This window comes from Microplitis mediator, chromosome 9 (assembly GCF_029852145.1).
Source record: "Microplitis mediator isolate UGA2020A chromosome 9, iyMicMedi2.1, whole genome shotgun sequence".
NCBI classification, from domain to species: Eukaryota; Metazoa; Arthropoda; class Insecta; order Hymenoptera; family Braconidae; genus Microplitis; species Microplitis mediator.
The window spans coordinates 13330093-13348768 of NC_079977.1; the positions used below are offsets into that span (position 1 = coordinate 13330093).

At 34.0% G+C, this 18676-nt stretch overlaps 1 protein-coding gene across 1 annotated transcript in view; it reads right to left on the bottom strand.

Annotated features, from left to right (window-relative positions):
- LOC130674272 (LIM homeobox transcription factor 1-beta-like) overlaps nucleotides 1-18676 on the bottom strand; it is a 229071-nt gene that overhangs the window by 144782 nt on the left and 65613 nt on the right. The window contains exon 2 of the mRNA XM_057479550.1: nucleotides 8981-9400. Coding sequence (XP_057335533.1) covers nucleotides 8981-9400 — 420 coding nt within the window. The remainder of the gene's footprint in view (nucleotides 1-8980; nucleotides 9401-18676) is intronic.

Below are 18676 nucleotides of genomic sequence, written 5' to 3' on the forward strand. Positions count from 1 at the left end.
ATAGACTCAAGTATCGTTAGATCTGATTATATATAGACTTATATATGATAATACCTAGCCTTCATCAGCCAGGTCTGATCAGATGTAATTATATGTAGACTAATATATGATTATATATAATTCCATGTATAATCATATATAATTTGTAACGAGTTAACTTAAGACAAATCAAGAAAATCGGAATTAGACGAACCAGTAATTAGAAATTTAAATCATACCTAATAAAATTAAAAATTATAATTAACAGCTACCCCTTTTTGCTGGGTTTAGCTCACCGGAATCCAGGGTTGAAAGGGGGTGGTCATGACCAGATTTAAACAAAATGATAAACCAAACTTTATTTAAACAAAAACCTTTTACAAACGGATTTAATTGAGAGCCCCGTTCTCCTACCTTTAATCTAACAACATGGTTACGCGGTTCACATAACGACTTCTCTGTCGTTCACACACACACATACATACATATATACACCCAATACCCAAAACTCTCGCGGCCTATTTTCGCGGTTCTGTCCCCCCGCCCTGGGTGCCTTGGGGTGTCTGGTTGACTTCCCCTCGGCTCTACACGAGTTTCCCCTCTCATGAGGGTAAGCGGATGGTCTCCGACAAACCCCCACTTACTCGGCTAAGTTTCACCCTTAGGCAGAAGGTCTCAGGGTGGGGACCCTCAATCCTCCATGAGAGAAAAGTTTCGCTTACCTGGTCCGGTCAGACTCCTGGTAAGTGAGCTTCCTTCGTGTTGACTGGGAATGGTCTTCCTCTGAAACTCTCTTGGAGAGACTAAGTTGCCTCTACGGGCTTTTATGAGCGGTTTTGTGACTTTACCTATCTGCCGTAAGTGTGGACAGAATAATTTCCGTCGCCCTCTATCGTTGTCCGTGGAAGTATCGTGACATTAAAATTATTCTAAGTCCAAAGTGACAAAATCAAAGGGAATTGGAAAAAAAATAGTTTGATTGAAAGGAAAATGTGTAACGAAAAAAAAAAGAATTCGTTTAAGAGTTCAAGTAAACACTAAATACGGAGAATTCAGCCAGGCGAGTCAAGCACTTGCGACGGTGAATCGAGCGAATGGAAAGATAATGAAAGAATGAGCGATTGAAACTTGTAATAATTTTAATCTTTCACATTTTATTTCGTTCCCTTTCAATATTCTTTCAATCTTTAAAATCTTTAAAAGATTTACGCGCGATCGTTTTTCGAGTTTTTATCTTTTTCCTTTGATTTTGTGCGCTCGGGACTTAAAATAATTTCTACTTCGGTCGCGTATTCATATTTCTATATTGTACACTCGTATAAATGTAATATCACAACAAATTCAATCACATTAATCTTAGTAGTAGTAGACGCAGCCAGAGGAGTAAAATAATAATAAATCATCATAGTAGTAGTAATAGTAATAGTGTTTATAATAAGAACTTAATCACAATAGTTATTAGTCAAATAGTAACACTAAGTAGGAGTCATGGTCAATAAGAGAGTAACAATAGTAATAATCAAATAGAATAAGCACTATAGTTATAAGTAAATTACAAATTGTAATCAATAATTATAGTCATAGAAAATAAGACAATAGAAATAATCATAGAAATAAGTAATCACAATAATAGTAATATAAGACAGTAACTCTTAATAATAACAAGTAATAGTAATAGCATAGTAATATTAGTATTACTAGTTGTAATAATAAGAAGTAGTAGTAAGTCACAAAAATAATAATAGTAAGTAAATCACCATAGGAATAGTTATAGTATAGTAATAATAATACTTAGTTATAATAGAATAGATAGTACAACAAGAGTAGTGGTCGTCATGAATCATAATGATAGTCGTAGTCATAGTACAAATAAATCACAACCCAATAAAAAATAATCACATAAAAAAAAAACTGGTCCGCTTGGTTGCACACCTTCATTACACCATAACAAATCCCATATATGATTATATATAATTATATTGTAACGGGGTAAATTTGATTTACCGCGTTCAATTTAAATTAAAATAAAATCTATTATGCACACTGTCGATAAGGTTGCAGAACTATCCCAGAGTTATCCGGGTTAGGGTGCGACTAGTCGACCGGGAGGTGAAAATTGAAGGGGCTCGTTCGTCAGTCCCAATTAGAATTAAGTAGGAGAGGCTGAAGTCCGAAGATGAAGTCAAGCGGGAGCGAATAATTATAATCGGAAAACGGAACGGAAACGGACACTTGTGACCGGAACGACCGGACTAAACAGACGTCCATAAGAAGAGTAAAGTTCAACACCTAAGGAGACGCCGACACTCACACGCCGGAAATTATATCGGGTGACTATCCATTCACACTTGGTTTTAATTACTTTGGAACCAAGCGATAAGCTGATTCAATTGTATAAGTAGTCTAGACGCTGTATAGACCTTTTCGTAAAATTTTGAGGTCGGTGTACAAAATAAGATTATTTTTATGTTTTTTGACCCGCTGAAACCGAATATCGCAGTTATTTTTTCAAAATCCCGGGCCATCAATTGTTTATAACTATTTCCTGTTGGCGCGCTTTTAAGCCAATGGAAAAATTCGTTACTGCAGCCATGCTGCCACGTCACCACCAAGCAACAACGAAGGAGGAAGATGCCGTCTCAATACCTAATCGACATCATGCAGTCTTACTAACCACCACGCGTTTTTAACCGCTTTACTTGTCGCATTCGCTATCGCTTATCTATCTTGTCGCATTCGCTATTTAATGTTAATTCTCACCATATTTAACTGTATAAAGTATAAATAAATATCCTAATTATTTATTGATAGAATCTGTGTAATTTTTAATTGTTAAAATTCCATCACTCTTAAACCAGATCCTTTTTGCGCATTCGCTCACTTTACATTTCGGTTGCCTGCGTTTTCATCCCCAGACAAAATATCCCCGGACATAATATCTCCAGACAAAATATCCCCGGACAAAATATCCCCGGACAAAATATCTTCAGAAATAAATACCCAATTAAAGATAAATACTTATTTTCAACAAATTATTAATTTTCCAAAAGTGATTAATTTTTTTTAGTTAGTGTTTTTTTTTTTTTTTTTTTAATTGACAATTAAAAGAATATAAGCTAATGAATATAGATGATTTTTTTTTTAATTCCTGCGTATAGTTAATAATAATATATATTTCTTAAGAAATAATAAATCCCATTATGCATCAACATAATAAACTTTAGTTGTAATCATGGAATTGTTTAGGATATTATGCACGATAACTCACGGCACATAATATTTTGTAATTAAAAAAATGTAAAAACATCCACGCGTGCAATAGTACATGCCTTTTTTTTCACAGGTTTTGTGTATGTGTAATTACAAAAATGTAATAACATCCACGCGTGCACCAGTACATGCCTTTTTTTCATAGGATTTATACCTTTCCCCAGAAAGCGCAATAATTACATGTACAAAGTGTAAATAAATAGTTAAATTATTTCTTATAAAAAGTTGTGTAATTTTTAGTTGTTAAAATTACCATCACCTACACCAAATCCTCTAGATTAATTCGCTCATTTTACACACTGATATAAAAATAGGATTTGAGAGTGACATCCATATTACGTATAACTGTGACTCTACTATTGACATGAATGTATGATTTTAAAATTACGTCGTTCTGATATACGATAATGACTTTATTCCCTCGCAGATTTGAATCACGGTAGAAACACCGTGGAAGTGTGAACACCGTGGTTACACGGTGGGTTTGTTCCATTTTACCACCGTGTATACTAGGGTGGTCCTTATTTTTGACATTTTCGAATTTTTATGGTCCCAGAGGCTTATGTGGTTCGAAATAAATGGAAAAAATATCCTCAAAGTTTCAGCTCTCTATCTCAATTTTAACCCGTGCCGCACAGCGATGTAAGTTTTCCATTTAAATAACACGAAGTTTTTGGCATTAAACGATTAATTTTTTATTCCAGCTAAAGTAATTGTTTGAAATATTTGAAACTCTGTAGACTTTATCTTTATATTAGCAGCTACTCCTCAGAATTATTATAGATTTTTAGCTACTATAATTTTGGGGGTACAGCATGATGAAAAAAAAGAAAAAAATTATTTTTTTTATTTTTAGCTAAAATTTTTTTCAAATAACATATCAAAGCAGTCTACATCCTTATCAGAAGCTCTTACTTTTTTTCATTCTCGTTCCTTAGAAAAGTTTTTTAAATTTATTACGATCACCTCACAAACGGTTTCAATTACGACAGAAAAAAATTCTCTTAAAGTTTGAGCTCTTAATTCCAACGGGACCACCTGCCGCAAGTTTTGTTTTCGTGATTTTTTAAGTTCATTACGTTTATTTATAAAAGAGATCTATTTTATTAATAAATTATTATAGGTAGAAAATTGTAAATAAATAAATATTTCGATGTCATAATACAAAAAACTATCAACCTTTTGTTTATTATTTATTGCTTAAAACAAATAATAAACTTAAAGGTGACCAACTTATTTAAACAAATATTGAGAGAAATTTAATTTTCTGATAATATTTGTTAAATGTTAAACTAAGGCATAATATGATTAGTAGTATAGATAAACCGATCTCAGATATCAATTGAATGCATTATGTATTTTTGAAAAAGACACAAAGTCAAATAACATAAACAAAAATATTTCTTGAAAAAATCACAAAAAAAAATTTTGTGGTAACTCTTCCCTTTAGAATTAAGAGTTTAAATTTTAAGGGAATTTTTTCTGTTGTAATTGAAACTATTTAGAGAGGTGATCGTAATAAATTTGAAAAATCTTTTTAAGATACACTCTACTGCACATTAACGCACTATTGTCTTATTTAGCGAAGTGCGCTTTAATTTTTTGAAAACATTCGTTTGTTCATAATAAAAACTCGTCCAAAGCTCCTGATTACTGTATTAGTGCAACAAAGATATGCCGTTCACCCACTTAGGTGCGAGAATGAAAAAAAATAAGAACTTCTGATAAGGATGTAGAGTGATTTGATATGTTATTTAAAAAAATTTTTAGATAGAAATAAAAAATTTTTTTTTTCTTTTTTTTCATGCTGTACCCCCAAAATTATAGTAGCTGAAAATCTGTAAAAATTCTGAGGAGCAGCTGCTAATAGAAGGATGAAGTCTACAGAGTTTCAAATTTTTCGAACAATTACTTTAGCCGGAAGGAAAAATGAGTGGTTCAATGCCAAAAACCTCGTGTTATTTAAATGGGAAACTTACATCGCTGTGCGGCATGGGTTAAAATTGAGATAGAGACCTGAAACTTTAAGGATATTTTTTTAACTTCCCGCTAAGAAAATCGACGATTTTCGAAAAATTAGGAAGTTATTGTTTTCACCCCGATTTTCGAAAGTCGAGTTTTCATCAGATGTCGACGGTTCGAGGTCCTAGGAAGCTATTCTGACTTTTTTTCAGAATGATGTCTAAGTGTCTGTATGTGTGTGTGTGCGCGTGTGTGTGTGTGTGTGTGTGTGTGTGTGTGTGTGTGTGTGTGTGTGTGTGTGTGTGTGTGTGTGTGTGTGTGTGTGTGTGTGTGTGTGTGTGTGTGTGTGTGTGTGTGTGTGTGTGTGTGTGTGTGTGTGTGTGTGACTGGTCTATAACTTTTTAACTAATGAACCGATTTGAATGATTAAGGCGGCAATCGGAAGAGCTTGTTGGCCATCAACTTTTCTGAAAATTTCAGATCATTTGATCAAGTAGACTTGAAAATATTGGTGAAAATTTTTTATTCAATTTTTGAAAGAATTACTGTTTTTGATTAAAGAAATGAAGCACGTCGCTAAAAAAATCTTTTTGACATTGAAGAAATGATTGAAAACCAAAGAATCGCTAATTATGCGATTTTTGGCTAAATCGATAAATCTAATGCTTCGGGACACTAAGAAGGAAAAATCGCAGCGCTTTGAAACTTTTAGGGTTTTTTCAGGACACTTTGAGGTTGAAAAAAGATACGACGATATCCTTTGTTCATCCGTTATATCCAAAGTTATAGCAAGATTTCCGAATATCCTTAAATCTGCAAATTTTGACCTATTTTTTAATAAACATTAACGTTTCAAAAAAAAAAATTCCTATTAAAAACACTAATTCTGCTTTATAGAGAATATTTTCCAGTTTTCAAAACCCTCCTTTCATTCTCTGTGCGACCAATACGTCCGGAGTGATTGATTAACAAAGCTAAAATGGACTTTTTTGATTTGATCAATGATAACTCTGCGCCAAATTGTCGTAGAGACTTTTTTAGGCCGACAAATTACAGGGCATGAAATTTCCTAAAAGACTCATGAGGTCGGATTATCCAAAAAAATTTATTGAAGCCCATAGACTTGTTGGAAGACGAGCAAGAATTAAAAAAATTTTTTTTTCGTCGGTTTTCGTAAGATTACTTCGGAATCGTGCATGATAAAAAAATTGAGGTCCAGATTTGAAAATTAGAAACTTGAGGCTACAATTCGTTTTTTATAATTTTTTTTCTATGACTATTTTTCACCGAGTTACAGCATGTTGAAAATCACCCAAAAATTTCGAATTTTTTTTCTATCCCTTAATTTTTGTGACCAGTGTATAATTATCGAGTTATATGTATTTTTATAAGGGCGTGCCGTTTTATGGCAACTTTTTTTTTCAACCTACTCATAGCTTCTATACTCACAGGAAAGTAAAATAAGTTGCCTATGACAATTAGAGCCCTTAATATTAATATTAACAGGTGTCTCATCGCGATTTTCGATTTCCCATTTCAATAACATGGGAAAAAAAAATTTTAAGTTTGAAATTTTATACCTTGGAAATTGCTTCTTTTACAGATAAGTTTAGGATTTAATATGGTAGGGAATTGAACGTTCAACAAAAAAGGTCTCTTATCATTTTTTGATAAATCCATCTGTTCAAAAGTTATTGGAGCTTGAACTCAAATTGATAGTAAATTTCGAGATCTTTTTACTTTTCCGGCGAAACTATCAGACTTTTCACAAGATATCACAGAATTTTATTTGTAGATAATTTTATCCCCTACAAATTATCTCCGATCAAGATTTTCATGTTTCGCATAAATTCCTAGTTATATCCATTTTAATGACAAACTCTTGGAATCGATCAAAACACTATTTTTTTTCTAAGCTTGACATTAAAATGGATTTAACTAGGGAGTTATACAAAATTTGATAAATTTCATCGGAGATAATTTATAGGAAATTTAATCGTCTACAAAAAAAATCTCATGACATTTTGTGATGAGATTGATAGTTTCGCCCAAAAAGTAAAAAGTTCTCGAAGTTTACTATAAATTTGAGTTCAACCTCCAACAACTCTGGAACAGATGGATTTATCAAAAAATGATAGGAGACTTTTTTTGTAGAGGGTTTGATTCCCTATTAAATTATTTTACCTTCCTGCAAGTATAAAAGCTGTTGGTGGGTTGAAAAAACAAAGTTGCTCTAAAATGGCCCACCCTAATAATTATGCTTGTGGATTTTGTCCACCAGGATTACAATTATTTATGTTCTCTTGATTGTGAATTTATATAATACCCCCAGCGGAAAAATTATTATTTATACGCAATGTTTAAGATTGAATAGCTAATTTTTGTTAATTTAAAAATTATAATTAACAAAATATTGTAAGTAATTACTGGTGAATTTATATTTAATATACATTTGGAAACCAATGGCTACCAGGGATATTTATTTTCCGGGATCTTTCCTGTCTCTTTGACTTCATTTAATTAGCACTTGTGATATGTACTATTTATTGCCAATATTTATGCATATTTAATAGCTATTTTTTTCATTTCGTTGTTAATATCAATCCACCCTGTATTTATTTACCCGCTTGGATTTACTTTCACAAGTTTACTCCCTGAACAAGTATTTTTTTGTTCGTTTTATAAGAATGGTCTGATGCCCTCGTGCACTAACTCAGCCTGAGGGGTTGGCGCATGCACGACTTGGTTTCATTTATATTTTTTTATCATTCTTGGGACACATTAAAATTTTTATTTGAATTTATTTACATTATTTTGAGTATAGTTTAAATTAGCTGTTTAAGAATTTTTATTACATGTGGGTGACTACATACAGCTTCCGGTTTCGTAGCGTCTCTGTTTAGGATTTTAGTTCAATTCAATTTTATTATGAAACTTTAGAATGAAGAAATAATGAGAAATCTACTCCCGTTTCGGATGCTGAATGTTGTCTTACAGAAAAATTTTAGAGATTACGTAGAATGTTTTTTTTACTAAATCGAAAACATTAATAAAAGTTCAAATTCATCCATTGTCGTTCAAATTATAGTGTCCTGGGAGTTCTACAACTTGACTGCTAGCTTTTTTTTCAACGTCTCTTTGAACAATGTTTGAAATTTAGTTTTATAATTAATTCGAAATACAGTTTCTCCATATAAATACAATAGGTAAGTTTCTGTACAAAGTTTACCTCAAACCCAGATTTATAAATGATTGAAATAAGAATTATAGCTTTCTACTCTAAGTTTGGCCAGATGGCACTTATCCATTAATTTGGAGGATAAATTTATATACTCTAATCAGACTTCAAACCAAAATACCCTACATCTACGTATACCATATACAACAGTGTATGCTTCGATATAGGTTTCACATGACTGTGCATCGCTATACATGATTCGTTAAAAAAAAAAAAAAAATTACCACTTGTTGCCGTGTATGGGTTAATATAGCTATATACGGTCTCCTTTAATTGAACTTCACATCTCGTAAGAAGATAATATAACTCGATGCATGATTATATACAGCCACACACAACTTCGTATGCCTTTATGTGATCATGCATGAATTTATTAAAGAATTCCGTCGATGTATGAACCTCTAAGCTCTATATGTGCCCATACATGCACCTTTCCTTCTTATGCATGTTCTGCTACTTATCTTTACATTTTAAATTTCAGATAAATGTTGGTGATACGTGTAAATGTGACTATGTGATATATTAACTAACCTTGAGAACTACTCAAGTAGTATTCATGTTCATAATCTCTTCTGCAAATTGGTTGACCTTGTCGTAAAACATAATGAGCTCCTCTTGGTAAAGGCTGCCCGCACATGCAGCAAGCGAAACATTCCACATGAAACACTAATCCGGCGACGCGCATAACTAAATCAGAAAAACTTATTTTCTCTAAGCACCGAGCACACTTTACGCCGAATATTCGTTCATAATCAGATCTGCAATATATTTTAAGATCTCTGATAAAACATGAAATTGACAAAGAATTACCACATGCTGAACAAGCAAGACAATCTTCATGGTAACTTCTATCTGCAACTCTCATCAGATATCTGTCAGAGATTTTCAGGCCACAACTTGCACACATAGATTCCAATAATCCTGATTCAGTTTTAACAGAAACAGGTGGATCTGAAAATAAATGAAATAAGAAACTATTGTAGTATATTTTATGAAGTACTATCCCGTGTGATTTTGGGATCACGGTAATAAAGTTGTAAAGTTAGGTTAATTACTAATGAATTCAAATTACTAGAGAAGAATAATACACTGAGTCATACTGCAATGACTTTACTGTAAAATGGAAGTGAATTTAATCCGATTGCTTACCGTTTATATATAATTTATACAAGGTACCTATATTTTACGAGAAGAATTTCTCAGGTGGTCGCCCCTGATTTCACTGCGTCTAAAATGTGTTACTTCACATTAAATTCTAAGAGACGCGTATTTTTTTTTAGCTGTGTATTGAAACGGCGCAACTTATTTCCCACGTGGAGATGATGAGAGACAAGTTGCACGTTCACAAATTTTACCTCTTACGACAAATCTCCACAAAATTTACCAGACTTAATTTTACCATTTATTACAATGCCTCCGGATTGATAATATTGTGACTTCCCTATCTGAGCAATCCACGATCCTCAGTGGTTAAGGACCCAACAACCATCCTCCAACGTTGACAGTTACTTACTTTTACTAGCGTTACAGAAACAAAACATTAAGAGCTTCGTAGAAGGCCCATCCGTGTCGTCACCGATCCCGAGCATTCACCTCACCACGTGAAATAATCATTTAATACTTATTTAAGGACAAGGAATTTATTTTCTAGTGTGAAATAAATCTCTCAACACGTGGTCAAAATAAACGAATAACTCCATTGTAAAAATACCAATTTAACGAGCACTCAGCCCACGGAAATAATATTCTCAAAACAATCCAAAGTATCGACAATAATGCCCAAAAATATAATCGGAACTTTATCTTCAAAGATTCCACAATTAAATTTGGATGATATTTGCAATAATTAAAACGTGACCGTTCACTGAAATTGCGGACCAGAGAAGGAAGAGCTTTCCTTTCCCCATAAGTTTCGTAGGTCCATCACTTTCCCACGTGGCAATTTATGGTTTTAGTACCATCTAAGATCTGACATCGATACAAGTTATCGATTGCTTGATTGATTGCTTTTCGCCAACCTAGGGGGCACGCCGTATAGGCTCGCACAGTATTGCTCCTGCAATCCGGCGATGTATACTCCTGACTTGATGGTAAGAGAGGACACCAATAACAAGTCGATTTGAGGCCCTCCAGGGCTGTAAACACATCACTTGGGGCTTTCGTTGGAGAAATAATCATATGAATATTTCTCTAGCCGAAACGGGTCCTCGAATAACCTGCAACTAAGAGAGGTGCTTCTCTGGACGGCCACGCGGATAGTTTGAATAATAAATATTTACCAGCAATGACGAACGTCCTGTCACAGTATCTATCGTATACCCCTCCTAAGACGCCGTGTTGGAAGTAACATGTTGGAAAATGTCATATATTGAAACGGGCATAGGGACGAGGAACTGCGAGAGGCGCGAGTTGTAAATGTCATCTCACGAAGTAAAGCCAAACAACCGTATACATATTAGGGTGGGTTAAAAAAAAAACTTTTTTTTTTGTTTTTCTTAGCATGGAGGTAGAATTTGTACCTTATAAAAAAAAAATATTTTTTAAGAAAAAAATAATTTTTTTACTCAACATTTTGAGGTGGCCCAATCGTTTTTAAAATAAATAATTGATTAAATGGGGTAGTCCCAACGAAAAAAATTACATGGTGTTCTATAATCTGTAGGGTGTCCCCTTGAAAGCTGATTGAAAGTCAGGAGTTGAAAAAATTTTTATCCTATTATTTTTGTAATTTAAGTAAAAAATTCAAAAATGAAAAGCATTTTCTTTTGAATTGAAATGAAAGTGAAGTAAGAAAAAATCACATTCGACAATTATTAGATGTTTTCCACGATTTTGGACAAAAAAAAATTTTTTTCGTTGGAACTACCCCGTTTAATCAATTATTTATTTAAAAAACGAGTGGGCCACCTCAAAATGTTGAGTAAAAAAATTTTTTTTTTCTTAAAAAAATTTTTTTTTTATAAGGTACAAATTCTACCCCCATGCTAAGAAAACCAAAAAAAAAGTTTTTTTTCAACCCACCCTAATATATATATATTGTAACGAATGTGAAACTGATCTTGTTGAAGAACAATAGATAAAGAATTTTGTATAGATAGTCATTTAAGAAAATTTTTATCTGGGCTATGTAATACCTCAAGTATTTATCGAGTTAATAAATATAGTTTTATACGGATGAAAAGGAAAGTTTTATGAAACTGCTGAGATTACTATCATGAGTTAAATTGAAAAAAAAAAACAAAAGAGAATCAATATCAACGGAAATAATTAAAAAATTTATTTACTTCAATGTGATTGGGAGGGTCCTTATGAAATTGAAAATCGGCTAAATAACGTAGTTTGTAAAATTAGAAAAATACCGATTGAAAATATAAAATCATGCATGTAAATCGTCATATACCACATTGTGATCAATAAGAGGAAATGAAATAGAAGTCCGGCTGGGGCCCTGAACGATCTCAGTGTAGACGTTGTAAAGGGTTCCCGGGATTCTGTAGTCAATTAGTAAGTCTAGGATATCTTGCAAACTGATAGAATTGAAGATGTCTGACCGACTGCTAAATACTGGTATCGTCCTTAGAAGAAGTCTGGCAGTAGACCCTGAATAGCCACACTGTAGACGTTGCTGAAGAGTTCCCGAGATTCTGAAAGAAGTCTGGCTGAGGGTCTGAACGATCTCGGTGGTAACGTTGTTCGAGGGATTCCCGGGATTCTATAAGGACTGGAAATGTTCTAGGTTTGAGTATATTAGCTGAAGGGAAGTCTGGCCGTGGGCCCTGAACGATTAATCGTTGCGGGGTTCCCGGGATTCCTCAGTCATTGATTGGAGACTGGATATTTCTTTTGATCTAAGTGAGCTCAACGAGGATCAAAAGTTTGATTCTGAGGACTTATCAATGGCTAAGAGCAACCTGACTGGAGCTTTGGGATCCATCCGGAGTTGACACAATCGACATTTCTCTTTTGTTGATGACCACGACTTCTGAGAGATAGATGGATGCCCTGGAGAGTTTCTAAGGAGCTTTTAGGGAGAAAAATGAAATTCGTTGTCAGACAAAAGTAAAGTAGGCTGCCAAAGCCGTAGGCAAAAGCTTACAATAACTGCAATCTGAAGTCGTGTTTCATCTAGTGTTACACACTTTTTTTTCATGATGACCTGCATTGAAAATTATTATCAGTGAAGAATTAAACAGAAACCATAAATACTATTTATTATGTATGTTATGTCCGACTCCGGAACCTTTTTCAAAATTCACGTTGAACATCCTGAGGAATATCTATTCCATTTCCTATAATAGAAACCAGGATAGATTCAGCGAAGCGGTACAAAAATCGTACCAGTTTTCTTTTTCTCACTTCTCTCATTCCCTTATTCTTTCCGGCTTTCCACTTAATTTTTCAATGGTCTTCTTTCCTATGCGTGGTGACACCCACAATTGACCCCATAGTTGCATACTAAAAATTTTTCAAGAGCAAAATCACTCTACCGAGCACTGGCTTGCTTTTCGGTTTGTAACTGAGTTACCCCTCAGCAAAGAGTCAGTAATTAGGTACAGCACTATCCTCAATCTTTCAAATTTTAAATAAAAAAAAATAAAACCGATCATCATCGCTTTTATATCACAGTCAAAGAATAAATATATACATCTATATATTTAAAAAGGCCATTCGGCAGCCGAAATGGAAGGTAGATTTTCCAATTTATCTATATAAAAAGTTTTATACATACATATCTTGTGATACATGTTAGTGTATAGTCATGATATGAAATTAGGCTCGTTTTCTTAGAGTGAGAGTAAAAAAAGACAACGACTATTTTCGATAGAGAACTTCAGAAAGTTGATTTGACAAAACATTATATAGGTAATGTACTAAACTAACCTTCACGTAAACAAAGTATAGAAATTTTAATTAGTATGAGATCATTATTGTAATTACTATTACGATGGCAAGATCAGTTATAATTATAGGACGTACAGATACGATTGAAACAGCATAAATAATAAAAAAAATACTTTTAAAATATAAAATAGCAGTGAAATTCACAGGTTATTTTGTTCACACTATAATACAACTGACAAAATTGTATTATAATGGGAAATGCATAAGTTATGTAAAATGAAAACCATATTTTCAACCTTTTTTGATTTCATTAAAATTTTTAAGGCTATCAAATTATTGGAAGAAATGGTCAAAACCTAAAGTTTAAGGTCAAAAATTAAAGCTAATTAAACAAGCTTTAAGATACTTTTTACTGGAATTGTCTGTCAGTTTTAGTTTTAATGTTATATAAACTTTAACAGTGAATAAAAACTGATTCTTTCGAAAACTCGTGGAAATTTCAAACAGCCATAACTTCACAACTATTCGGACGATTTAGCCCATCTTCGAACTTAACCGTAGTAATCGCCCATAGAATGAGTGTAAAAAATTTCATTAGGATCCGATAAGGATTCTAGGCACAATTGTGTTCTCAAAACTTGGTTCCATTACATATATATATATATATATATATATATATATATATATATATATATATATATATATATATATACATACATATATAAATTTTTCAACGAATGGTATTTTCGAACTCTACTCAACTAATTATGATAGGTTGTGACAAAATTCCTTGAAAAATCGACCATGAGGACAAATACAATACCTAGATTTTTAAAAAAATCTACCTAAAAATCATATAAGGAAAAAAATAAAGAAATTATCATTGCTAAAAAAAATTATAGCGCAAACGCAAATTAATACATCGGTAAAATTGAATAAAAATTCGCATCGCGAAAGAAAATTAAAGTTGATAAAAGTTAACAGTGTTATTGGTTGTGAGTGAATAGCTCCTAGTGCAATTATTATTTTGAGTGAAATTGTATCGAGTTTACTACTATTATAAAAATAAAAAATAAAGCAATACATGTGTAAAAGAAAATATCCTCCTTTAAAAGAGTATCAACTCTATTTCCTATAAGGAACATTAAAGGAGTATTATTCTAAAAAAACATAGAATTAAAAGCATAGAAAACCAAAAATCTCAGTGTATATTAAAAGTGTAGTAAATGTTCAAAAATAAAGATACGATCCTTTAAAGAGTATCATCTATTTTCTACCAAGAAACATAAAGGCATTTCATCTTTACTAACGATTAAAATTTAAAAGTAAAATAAAGAGAAAAACCAAAGTGAAAACAAATTCTTGTGTTTGATTAATTAAAATAAGTTAGTAAGTATTAACATCCTACCCACACATGAAGACCGGACTGTACGAGAGAGACAGCAGCCAATTCAAGGGTCAACAGCTGGAGATCACATTCAAGGGTCCAGAGATTTACCGCGAAGGAATACCCTAGCAAAAGTAATCAAAGAACAATATCAGCGCAAAGGTAAGAAATCCATAAGTGGCTATTTTATCTTTCTCGACTCAATAATCAAATTTCTATCAGCCTCAAAGTTAGGCGGAAAAAAGGAAGCTATAATTTTACAATTGTTTTTTTTTTTTTTTATTTATTTATTTATTTAGCGTCGCTCAAACCGGAAGGTCCTTGGCGACGGAAAAGAGAAGGTTACAAAATTTATAATTCAAAACATTGACAAGAGAAAACAAAAATAAATACAAGTAACATGAGAGTTATACAATATTGCAATTTACATACAATGTAGATTATATTTCTAGTTTCAGACATTTAATGATGTCAGCGAACTTTTTTAAGTATTTTCTGTCATTAAGGATTTGACACATGTTGTTGGGCAGCTGCGATGTATTTCTCTGTTGAGTTAACCCTGGGCAAGTTGTGAGGTGTTTAACTGGGACAATGTCGTTGCATCCTGGACAAATAGCGGGGTTAGTTTTGTTCATTAAGTGACCATGTGAGAACCGAGTGTGTCCTATTCTTAGTCTGGAGCTTATACATTGGTCATATCTTAGAGTGAAATGAGGGGGGGTTTCCCAAATATTACTTCTGATTTCGTGGAGGAAAGTATGTTTTTTGGAGGTCCACATTCGGTTCCATTCGGCGCTGATGTGTCTTTTAATTGTTTTTTTGTAATCTTTTATGGGTATAGGTAGATTAGTTAGATCAGTTCCGTCTATCATTGCAAGTTTTGCTTGTTCATCTGCCTGCTCGTTTCCAGTAATTCCAACATGGGATGGAACCCACGCTACTACAATCTTACATTTTTCCGATAGTTTTAAGAGTTTCTCCTGGCAATCCTGTACTTCTTTTACGTCGTTGTAGGGGTTCATCAGGGCATGGATTGATGACAGCGAATCGGTGCATATAACTGCTCTTTCAAAATGGTTGGTTAAGATGACATCCAGACTTATTGAGATGGCTGTTATTTCGCATGAGAATACTGAAAATTCGGGTGGGAGTTTGAATTTTAAAATTGTTTCGTTGTAGCAGACTGAACATCCTCGGAGATTATTAAGCGCAGCGCCATCGGTGAAGAGCTTCGTGTGAGACGTATATTTATTGATCATTTCCAGGAAGAGTTGATTGTATATTGTTGCAGGGGTGTCGTTTTTGTCACCGGTTTCTGTTTTAATCGTAAGGTCAAAATTGTTTGATCTTGGATTCCAAGGGGGGACAGGATTAAAGGTGGGAGCTTGGCATGTGATGGATGCAAGTTCAGAGTTTCTGAAATAGGAGTTTATCAGTGAGGCGTATGACTTGTTTTTATTATTTTTATTATTATTTTCTTGGTTAGGGAGGTTCGGAAGAATTTCTGCAGTTGATGGTTTGAAATTAAGGCTTAGTTGTATCCTTCGTAAGCTTAGAGGAGTTTCGTTGGCTTCTGCGAGAATACTAGATCTTGGGCTGGAACGAAATGCTCCAATGGCCAGTCGAAGAGCGGAGGTTTGGATTGGATCTAATATCTTTTTCAGGCTGTTGGACGCGGAGTTATATAGAATAGCACCGTATTCGATAGTAGATCTAATGATAGCTTTATATACATTCAGTAATGTGTCTTTGTCTGCTCCCCAGTTTTTGGATGCGAGAGATCGTATTATGGAGAGTTTTTGGTGGCATTTCCGTTTCAGGTGGTTAATATGTATGTTCCATCGAAGCTTACTATCGAAGTACACGCCGAGGAGTTTGAGGTGAGCAGATTGTCGGAGGGCAACGTTGTTTAGGTGAAGATTGGGACGAGGAGCTTGCTTTTTTTATTCGAGAAGACCATGCATTCTGTTTTATTCTCAGCTAATTGGAATCCTGTGTAATTAAACCATTGGGATATGTTGTTTAGGACTTCTTGTAGTAGCTCACATATATATTATTCATTTGGGTACCAGAACAGTAAATGACCGAATCATCTGCGTACAGAAGTTCTTTAACGAGCAGGAATACAATTTATAACGTCGTTTATGGCAATTAGGAAGAGAGTCACACTGAGGACTGAACCTTGAGGTACACCATTGACTAATTCTTTTTTTGAAGAGAAGACATCATTAATTTTGACTTGTATGAACCTATGTCTTAAAAAGTTCTGGATGTATTCAATGATATTGCCTTTAAAGCCAAGGTGGATCAGGATTTTAACTATCCGGTGCTTCCAGACCATGTCATATGCTTTTTGAATGTCGAGTGTAACAGCGACGACTTGAAGGTGTTTGTCAAGAGCATCTCTTATATGTTCATTAAATTGGACCAACGAGTGGAGTGTTGATTGAAATTTACGAAAGCCGTTTTGCGCGGGAGAGAACCATTTTGCTTCTTCGAGAGTCCAAACAAGTCTTTTGTTTATTATTTTTTCAAGGATTTTACCAAGGTTGCAGGTTAATGAAATCGGTCGATAGTTTGATGGGTTCGAGTGATCTTTGCCTGGTTCCGGAATAGGAGTAACTGAGACGATTTTCCAGATATCGGGGAATACGTTGGTAGACCAGATTATGTTATACAGGTTCAGTAGGTATTGCTTACTCGGCTTGGTGAGATGTTTTATCATGACCACTGGAAGATTGTCAGGTCCGGGACTGGAGTTTTTGCATGTAGAGAGGACTTCTTCTAGTTCAGTCATAGTTAGTGGGTTATTAATTTGGGTCAGGTGATTAGTTTGGTCCTTTAGTTTATTTTGGTTAAGCATATACGGGGGGTTCGGCGTTGAATCAGATTCGTTTAATGTTTTATAGTCAAGGAATGGCATGGAGAAGTTGTCATCGCTAGAGTTAAATGCAAATGTTTCTGCGAGAAGTTCGGTTTTTTCTTCGGGCGAAGTATATGCTTTATCTGTTGTATCAAATATTGTTGGTATTGCGTGGAAGGATCGAGATTTGTCAGTACTTTTAATTTTTCTCCATATACGGTCAGTTGGTGTGTGATTGTTAATTGATGACACAAAATGTTGCCAAGAGGCTTTCCTGGATTCTTTGAGTTCTCTTCTGGCAATCGCTCTAAGTCTTTTAAATTCGGTTTTAATATTAGTATCATTTTTGTTTTTTTGGAGTTTTTTATATGCGTGTTTTTTATTATTGATAGCGTTTTTTGCTTTTTCTGAGCACCATTCATAGGATTTTTTCTTTGGGTTCGTTAACGTTTTGGGTATGCTTTCTTCAGCTGCAGTGAAGATTGCTTGAGTAAAGTCGTTAACTATTGAGTTGATATCAGGGTCGGTATAATTGGGTGGATCTAGTTGTTTTATATTATCCTCTGAGAGCTTAGAGAAATTCGCCCAATCAGCTTTATGAAGGATTCATTTTGGCTGTCTTGGGGTGTTGTTATAAACATTTTCGGATTTGAGAAGTATGTGAATTGGATAGTGGTCACTGTCATAAGGATCATCGTCTACAAACCAGGAGATATCATCGGTAAGGCATGGGCTAGAGAAGCTTAAGTCGATGCTACTCATTGTACCAGATGCAATGCAGTAGTGGGTGGGATCTCCAGAGTTTAATAGATTTCGACAGCAGTGGTCACTCCATTCTTCGATCATTTTTCCTCTGTGTGTGTCCATTTTTTTTGAGCCCCAGAGCGGGTTATGGCTATTGAAATCGCCCATAATAATGGTTGGTCGAGTTATTTGATCCGTTATTGTGTACAGGTCTTGAGCGGATAGTCTGTGACTATTTGAAATGTATGTGTTACATAAAGTGATTGTTTGAGGACAGCGTATGGTGACGGCTACCAGTTCAATGTTACAGTTGTTAATTTGAGTCTCTACGGCATGGATATTTGATTTTATGTATATGGCTACACCGCCACTAGCATGTGCATTGTTAGTT